General features: G+C 39.4%; 2 protein-coding genes across 3 annotated transcripts in view; both read right to left on the bottom strand.

Annotated features, from left to right (window-relative positions):
- Positions 1-814, bottom strand: part of LOC115105552 (coxsackievirus and adenovirus receptor homolog) — a 57323-nt gene extending 56509 nt beyond the window's left edge. Inside the window, exon 1 of the mRNA XM_029627726.2 lies at positions 661-814. Within this exon, the coding sequence (XP_029483586.1) occupies positions 661-712 (52 nt within the window). The 5' untranslated portion in view covers positions 713-814. The remainder of the gene's footprint in view (positions 1-660) is intronic.
- A 445-nt stretch (positions 815-1259) lies between these two features.
- Positions 1260-8805, bottom strand: LOC115105553 (protein BTG3-like). Of its 2 annotated transcripts, none has more exons than XM_029627728.2 (5): positions 8692-8805; positions 7888-8097; positions 7562-7699; positions 2099-2282; positions 1260-1967 (listed from the first exon to the last, which is right to left on the bottom strand). In XM_029627728.2, exons 2-5 carry the CDS (start codon positions 8061-8063, stop codon positions 1752-1754), a joined length of 714 nt encoding a protein of 237 aa, XP_029483588.1. In that variant the 5' UTR covers positions 8064-8097; positions 8692-8805; the 3' UTR covers positions 1260-1751. The 2 variants fall into 2 exon arrangements, with proteins under 2 accessions (XP_029483588.1, XP_029483589.1); XM_029627729.2 differs by lacking the exon at positions 8692-8805 and adding an exon at positions 8233-8611.
- Between the last annotated feature and the right edge of the window lie 350 nt (positions 8806-9155).

Here is a 9155-nt window from a genome sequence, read left to right on the forward strand (position 1 = left end):
AAACGCAGCACTTTGAAGCCCTTTACAGGTTTTTAAGGCGGATCAGGCTATTGTGTATATTAACTACCAGTTGCAAAACAAAAACAACTAGGTAGCGTTAAAAAATGCTTTGCAGCTTGTAGGGAAAACAAATCTCACCACGATGCAACCTATATCAATTTAGCAAATATGTTTACTGTAAAAATAAAATAAAAAAATGTTCTAGCATATTATCCATAATATATGTGAGTTCAATAAACCATGCGTTGAAACATATACATGTTATTCAAGTCGCAAACGCATTTCCAGTAATTTCAATAATAAATATCTACGTTACTTTATGCACAGTGCGTCTACATTTGGGATTCCAGAATTCAAGGATATAATTTTTGGATTACCACATTTTGACAAGTGTTATTTAGTTAGCTGACGTTAGTTTGATACAATTTTGAATTCCTATGCTAAACTAGCTAGCCATTTTCAATATAAGTAAAAACAGGCCTAAGCAAATTAGTATAAAGTAATTATTTGACATATTAAATAGAACAGACAACCAGATCGTTATTTTATTCGCAAACATGTAACTTTTTAGCATGGTGCTCGTAGCCAGCACTCCCATTTTCGCTCGCGCTTATGAAAATGTAGGATTTTTATAAAGTAGCCGGTGGATGCCAAACTTACCTGCGATAAGACTAATCAATACACAGCAGAGGTGGGGTATCGTGAAATCCATTCCTTTCGGTCTATTCCAATAATTTTCTTTCAAAACACAGGTGAAAAAAAAAAACTTATGCGGTGCTTCCGACTGTCAGAGCACTCTCCCGAAGCATCAAAACTCTCCGATCCCTCTACGCCTCAGCAGGTGCATTATAGGAGAGCTGGAGTCCAGACACGTGATTTCCGGAGGGTACCAAAGTCGTGTTTTCGAAGGCACTTTCACGCCCCCTGCCGTATTACATGCGTTCACAACACTGGACAGCTTTCTAATCAATGGTTATAGAAATAGTACATTTACTGAACTTTGAAACACAGAACAAGACAAGTTAAAGTTGTAAAATATAGTTGTGAAAAGCTTTACAATGTAGGTCTATGACAGTGCACACATTTGATCAGAACGTCTGAATTCAACAGGTGTAATACAAATATGTACATTATTTGTCTGCCATAGACAATCATATTGTATTTACATATAATATGGTATTTACTGTAAGCCTATGGGATGAAGGCAACAAGCATTCAAATTACACTGCAGTAAAATATATAAAAACAGCAACAGAGTATGATTTGAAAATTTGTTTAATGTCTCATAATTTAAGAGGTTGGCACAATTCATGAGTAAACTGAATAAATAAATTCTCAGAACATAACTGATGGACAGTACAGTAGGTAACATACAATTATCCATCAAATATAAATATAGTACATATATCTTCATAGCTATAAAATACATGAAAATACAAATTCCAATATTCCTTCTCCATTACAACTGTAGATTCCTTTACTCACACGATTACAAATGATCTAAAGTGCAAAGAGTTAATGTTCTTATCACAAAAAGAATTAAACAAATTCAAGAGTTTCCAGAGTGACTATTAAACTACTAAAATAGTTTTTTAAAATGTGGTCAGTCATGTTAGTGAATTTTAGTTTGCCCTCTCATTCTCCTCCAACAATAACTAATAACTATATTGCTTGCTCCAGTGGACACCCTTTCACAGCTCAGGGAACCTGGAACAGGCTAACACTAACAGCAACACTTGCTACGGTGGTCCCTAACAGTGAGCCAGGCCTGGAGTGCCACCCCAGTATCCGTGCCACCTTCTGTGGCCAGGTGGGGCCCAGTCGTTGTGTCTGAAGGGCTGGGTGGGTCTACCTTGAGTTCTGAAGTCATAGTGAGGAGGACGTGGAGGTCCATTATATCCTTTACCCGGCCACATCTTCTGCTTGGGCACTGGAGGACGCCACAAAGGAGTAGCTGGGTAGATCACCTTTGAACAATAAAACATGGGTTAATTTCAATTATATTTCCCCCATTGTCAGAGCCAACCAAGGAGGTATTCAGACAAGACTGTATGGAACACAAAATTGTTGCAACCTCTATGTTCGTTACTGGTTGTACCTGGTATTTATGGCGATTTTGAGGGAAGGTAGGGGGAGGACGGGTTTCCCTGAGGCCACTATCCTCGTCTGAGGAGGAACAGGAGTGGTAGTCAGATGTCACCCTCTCGACAGCGCTGGTCACATCCTCTTTGTCATCACCAGAGAAACTGGCAACAGTGAAAGCAAGGTTTCGCTCTCCATATCTGCACGAGGAAAAGAAGCCAACAAGACAATTCTTTGTCACTGAATGTATATCAACAATTTAGTGCCTCGACTGGTGACCCAGATGGATTGAACATGAATGGTCTAGTTAAGAGGTAAACAATGGAACAACAAAGGCTTCAAAAATGACTCGGGGATTGTACAGACAGTGGCAAGTCAAATTCAAGGACTTAAGTACTTTTTCAAGCACTAATATTTATTTAACGACCATAAATTTGTAGTAGTTCCTATTACGCAATTGTTTCTAGGTCGTGGAAAAAGTGGTGGAAAAGTACTCAATTGTCATACTGGAGTAAAAGTGAAGATACCTTAATATAAAATGACTCGTAAAAGTGAGTCAACCAGTAAAATATTACTTGTGTAAAAGCCTTAAGTATACTTCAAACCAAATACTTAAGTAAATAGATTTGCTAAAATGGACTTAAGCATCAAAAGTAAAAGTATAATCCATTTCAAATTCCTTATATTAAAACAAACCAGAGGGCACAAATATATATTTTTTAATTGATGAATAGCCAGGGGCACACGCCAACACTCAGACATAAATTTACAAACAAAGCATGTGTTTAGTGAGTCCGCCAGACCAGAGGCAGTAGGGATGACCAGGGATGTTCTCCTGATAAGTACGTGAATTGGACCATTTCTGTCAAAACGGGTGTCAGGGAAAATGTATGGAGTAAAAAGTACATTATTTTATTTAGAAATGTAGCGAAGTAAAAGTTGGTTGAAATATTAACAGAAAAGTACAGATGTAGTTTTTGGGAGTATTAAAGTATTTTTACTGAATAAATTTACACCACTGATGCCATGTAACATTGTTTAATTGATATCACAATATGTGAATCATTTTATTTATAAACTGTAGTAGCAATAATTTGAAGCCACAAATTGCTGAAGAGGGGAGGGGTGTGTGCCAGACAGTGTTTTCCTTGATGGCCAAAAAGATCAAATTTTAGTCACGTCTGACCAGAGTACCTTCTATATATTTGGGGACTCTCCCACATGGCTTCTGGCGAACAACAAGCGTGTTTACTTGTTTTTTCCCTGACCACTCTTCTGTAAAGCCCAGCTCTATAGAGTGTACAGCTTAAAGTAGTCCTATGGATAGATACTTCAATCTCAGCTGTGGAGCTTTGCACCTCCTTCAAGCTTATCTTTGGTCTCATTGTTGGCTCTCTGATTAATGCCCTCCTTGCCTGGTCTGTGAGTTTTGGTGGGCGGCCCCTTCTTGGCATGTTTGTTGTGGTGCCATATTTCATTTTTATAAAAATGGAGCTCCGTGGGATGTTCAAAGTTTCAGTTATTTATTTTTATAACTCAACCCTGATATATACTGAGATCATGTGACACTTAAAAAGGGGAGGGGCTAACATTTTTTTTCCCTTTCTCTCTCACAAGATTAGGCGTATTTTGTATGTCCATTACATGAAATCCAAATATATATCCATTTAAATTACAGGTTGTAATGCAAGAAAATAGGAAAACACCAGATGCGAAGTCTCTGTAAAAACCTAACATTTGGTCCATCCATCAAAATGTATAGGGAGTGAGACATGTTAAGTTTATCTGTCTACTCTGGAGAGACAGTCCTTAGTTGTGCCATGTCCCTTGAAGGAGGAGTCCAGGTAGTGTGTGGTAACCTTGTTGGTAGTGCGGGGTCTAAAAACCTTACGTGGACATCTTTCAGCTGAACTGTTTTTTTCTTCTTCAACAATTCATCAAAAAGCAGCACATAACCATTGTTTTTCAGCAACTTGTCCAGGAGGTGGGGCCAAAAGTAAGGCGCAAGACCATGATTGATCACGTAGGCAGTTCTCCTCCGTACAGGCATATGAATTGGCATTAGCACGGTCAGGAAACATCCAGGGGAAAATTGTGGCATTGTCCTCTGCACTTTTGCAGGAGTAGTGGGCGACACTTCATTGTCCATAGGATCTCTGCGCATCATGAATCATTGTTTCGGACCCGTGAAGAGAGCTTTCAACTCAGGTGGAGGATTCTGAAAGCAATACAATTCTACTCATGTTAGGTTGTATTTGTAATGGAATATCCCTTAACTTGACATTCATACTGAGTGCACAAAACATTAAGGCCACCTGTTTCCATGACATAGAATGACCAGATGATTCCAAGTGAAAGATATGATCCCTTATTGATGGAACATGTTAAATCCACTTCAAAATCAGTGTAGATGAAGAGACATACTAGAAGGATTTTTACACCCTGAAACAATTGAGACATGGAGTGCATATGTGTGCCTTTCAGAGTGCGAACAGGCAAGAGAAAATATGTACAATTGAAGTTGGAAGTTTACATACACTTGGGTTGGAGTCATTAAAACTCATTTTTCACCCACTCCACATATTTCTTGTTAACAAACTATAGCAAGTCGGTTAGGACATCTATGTTTTGCATGACAAGTAATTTTTTAAACAATGGTTTACAGATTATTTCACGGTATCACAATTCCAGCGGGTCAGAAGTCTACATACACTAAGTTGACAGTGCCTTTAAACAGCTTGGAAAATTCCAGAAAATGATGTCATGGCTTTAGAAGCTTCTGATAGGCTAATTGACATCATTTGAGGTGTGCCTTTGGATGTATTTCAAGGTCTACCTACAAACTCAGTTCCTCTTTGCTTGACATCATGGGAAAATCAAAAGAAATCAGCCAAGACCTCAGAATGAAAAAACATGTTTTAAACTGTAGACCTCCACAAGTCCGGTTCATTCTTGGGAGCAATTTACAAACGCCTGAAGGTACCACGTTCATCTGTACAAACAATAGTATATAAGCTTAAACACCATGGGAGGACGCAGTCGTCATAGGGCTCAGGAAGGAGATGCGCTCTGTCTCCTGGAAACGAACCCACTTTGATGCGAAAAATGAAAATCAATCCCAGAACAGCAGCAAAAGACCGTGAAGATGCTAGAAGAAACAGGTACAAAAGTATCTATATCCACAGTAAAACGAGTCCTATATCGACGTAACCTGAAAGTCTGCTCAGCAAGGATAAGCCACTGCTCCAAAACCGCCATAAAAAAGCCAGACCACGGTTTGCAACTGCACATGGGGACAAAGATGGTACTTTTTGGAGAAATGTCCTCTGGTCTGATGAAACAAAAATAGAACTGTTAGGCGATAATGATCGCCGTTATGTTTGGAGGGAAAAGGGGGAGGCTTGCAAGCCGAAGAACACCATCACAACCATGAACCACGGGGATGGCAGCATCATGTTGTGGGGGTGCTTTGCTGCAGGAGGGACTGTTGCACTTCACAAAATAGATGGCATCATGAGGTAGGAAAATTATGTGGATATATTGAAGCAACATCTCAAGACATCAGTCAGGAAGTTAAAGCTTGGTCGCAAAGGGGTCTTCCAAATGGACAATGACCCCAAGCACACCTCCAAAGTTGTGGCAAAATGGCTTAAGGACAACAAAGTCAAGGTATTGGAGTGGCCGTCACAAAGCCCAGACCTCAATCCTATAGAACATGTATGGGTAGAACTGAAAAAGTGTGTGCGAGCAAGGAGGCCTACAAACCTTACTCAGTTACACCAGCTCTGTCAGGAGGAATGGGCCAAAATTCACCCAACTTTTTGTGGGAAGCTTGTGGAAGGCTACCCGAAACATTTGACCCAAGTTAAACAGTTTAAAGGCAATGCTACTAAATACTAATTGAGTGTATGTAAATTTCTGACCCACTGGGAATGTGATGAAATAAATAAAAGCTGAAATAAAATCACTACTATTATTCTGACATTTCACATTTTTTAAATAAAACAGGGAATTTTTACTAGGATTAAAATGTCAGGAACTGTGAAAAACAGAGTTTAAATGTATTTGGCTAAGGTGTATGTAAACTTCCGACTTCAACTGTAAGTGCCTTTGAAACGGGTTTGGTAGTGAAACTCAATATTAGGAAGGTGCCCTTAAATGTTTTGTCCGCTCAGTGTATATCCAACTACCTCTTACATTTAATCTTCAACCCTTAAACACATAGCCTATGCTACATACATTTTAAATGTCCCCTTCAAACCAATGCCTGTAGCTATATTACCTTAGAACAGACATTAAACAAACAAATAGAACAATGGTAATTAAAACCATTTATCTTTAAACAATGTATTAAATGTCTAATGTTATAGCTTGCCATTAGGTGCAGCTGTGGAAACTACTTTCAGAAACAATGCTGCTGAATCATGATGCGAGTTCATTAGTCAGCCGATCTTGGCTGGCATTGATGGAAAAAATTGTACTGTTCTGTATCCAGAAATTAACAGTGGTAGAGTTTGCAAGCTAACTAGCTAGCCAAATGTTAGCAAACAGACTACTCAATGCTAGTTAGCTCACTATTTTAGACAAGTTGGCTAAAATCATTGTGCGCAAAAATCATTCAACACTCAATATCCCAGATCAACAGCCTTGAACGAGGCATAGATAAAGTGCTATAGTTATCTAGAAATTCTGTAATACTACAGCTTCAGTTCACATAGCTAATAAAACTAACTAGCTAGCTGGTAAACTCTAGCCTGCTAACGTTAGCTAGTAGGCTAGCTAGCTCTTTCCATTATTCAAATGTAGCTAACAGAACTCATTCACATTTGAAACGTTTCTTTGCCAGTTAGTCTGGTTGTGCTGTTGCTGCTGAAGCTCTGGAGGTTGTTGCAAAGAAAAAGTCAATGTAGAACTGATCCCAGCCCGGGCTGCAGCTTTAAGTCTTTCCCTCTTCATGTAGCTCTTCGGGGCAGATTCACCCATGCTCACAATGTCAACATCTTTGATGCATTTTTTACACCTTGCATGATGTGGGTTGGTTGGGTCTGGCAAAAACCCATTCATAAAACATCAATATCCTGCCAAGTAGGATTTAATCTACATTTGCCCGGCATTTTAGCTGTCGATGTGACGTTTTGGCGGCGCCTCATCAGTCAGTTCTGTACCTGCCTGGTTGAGTGGCAGTGTGAGTGGGATGAGCACTCACCTGGCAACCTGAGCGCAAATCACATGAGCTATAAAAAAAAAAACTTCTGGAAATTAATTCTTAAGACCAATACATGTAATATTATTTATATTAACATTAAGATTTCCTGCTCTCCTCATTTTTATTAAAGTACCAACTTGAGAAAATGTCTGATTTTCAAGGTATTCCAGTCCTTGAATTTCAGAGTACTTCGAGCACCTTGTGCGAACCCTGAGACTGCCCATCTCCCAAAGTGTACATTCCCTCCAGCCAATGCTTTTAAATAAGACTGACCTGCAGCACACCTCCCCTGGATCCACCCACAGGGTGAGTTCTCTGGGCAGGCCAAGGTCCTTGTACTGAACCCCACTCTCCTGGCAGGCCCGCAGCAGCTCTGGATCCTCCCTCTGCAACCTGTTCACCCGAATACACCTGCAAAGTAGTAGAGTATGCAATAGACTTTCAATAACTCCAATCATACAAATCGCTGCATATCCAAAACATACCCTATTCTTCATAGGGCATGATGCCCTAGACTAGAAGTTGATAAAGCTACTGATATGGTAATCAAGATAGGGGGAGCAAGGCCACAGACAGGCATCTGATTCATAGTCAGTTACCTGAAGGCCTGTCCTTTGCTGGGGTTGTCAGGATACCAATGCCCCCTGAACTTCTCCTGCAGGGCAACAGTCAACCGCTCCACAAACAAGTCCACTTTCTGGGTATCCAACCTTTCCACCTTCTTGATCAGTCTTTTCAGGAAAAACACCACTGCTGCGATCTCTTTCTTCATCATGTTTCACTGATGTGCTGTAACGATGGTCGAACTTCTGAAAATATGAGGAATAGTAGCACAAATTGACTAGAAACAGTAAACTCACAAACAAGTTAATAGCCTAGAAACAGCAGTTTCATCCATCAATTAATCTCCAAAATCCATGAACTATGTAACAAGCAAAGCCTACCTAGCAACGCAAAACAAGCTGACAAGAATTCGTTGAAAGTAAATATTCAGCTAATTTAGTGGGTTAACCATTGTTGAATCCAAACGACATTCCAGTCTGGCGGGACATTTTCCAGAAAGGCGCGCTGTGATGCATTATTTCCGTTTAGCCATGTGACTGCCAATCATTCATAGCTGGCTAACTCAGTGTTAGCAAACAACAAAACCCAGACAAAAAAGTAAAAACTATATACATAACCGATGTTAATATTAATTGCAGATGTTTGTGACAAATATTTTCAAGTGAAGTAATCTTAACGTCATCCCAGCTAGCTACTGTAGCTCAAGAGAAACAGTTTTTAAAAGAACATGCTATTAATAATAAATTATTCGGGCAACTAGCTAAGTAAACTTTGTAAACTACACATCAAAACATGTAATTTGATTATCCAAAATAACAATTAAAAGGCCATCATTTTACCGTAATTGCTGTTCATCACCATATGGAAAACTGTTGCCAGTTTAGCTCATGAAAGTCTGAACCTCCGCATGAGAGCATAACCTGCCCCAGGAAGCGGTGCGCGCGTTTTCTGGACTAGCCCTACGTCACGGTCGTCACTAGTTATTACAGTCACAGAGTCATAATTGTGGCTAAACCCCGCCTATTTCTACAATGTCTCTTTTTAATTATGATTTACAAACCAGACTGCAACCGAACTGATAACATTATGCCTAACCTTAACCTTAAATTAAGACAAAAAGCACGTTTTTGTTTTAATGAATTTTTACGATATAGCCTATTTTGACTTTGTGGATGTGGTAACTAATGACGATCCGACGTCATCCCCATTGAGCATCGGGACTAAAATGGCTGACTTGAAATCATCCTTCGGCTACAAAATAAAGTTAAAGAATGTAAATGGGGATGTAATAATGTTGTTTGAA

Source organism: Oncorhynchus nerka, linkage group LG22 (assembly GCF_034236695.1).
Source record: "Oncorhynchus nerka isolate Pitt River linkage group LG22, Oner_Uvic_2.0, whole genome shotgun sequence".
In the NCBI taxonomy this organism is placed as follows: domain Eukaryota; kingdom Metazoa; phylum Chordata; class Actinopteri; order Salmoniformes; family Salmonidae; genus Oncorhynchus; species Oncorhynchus nerka.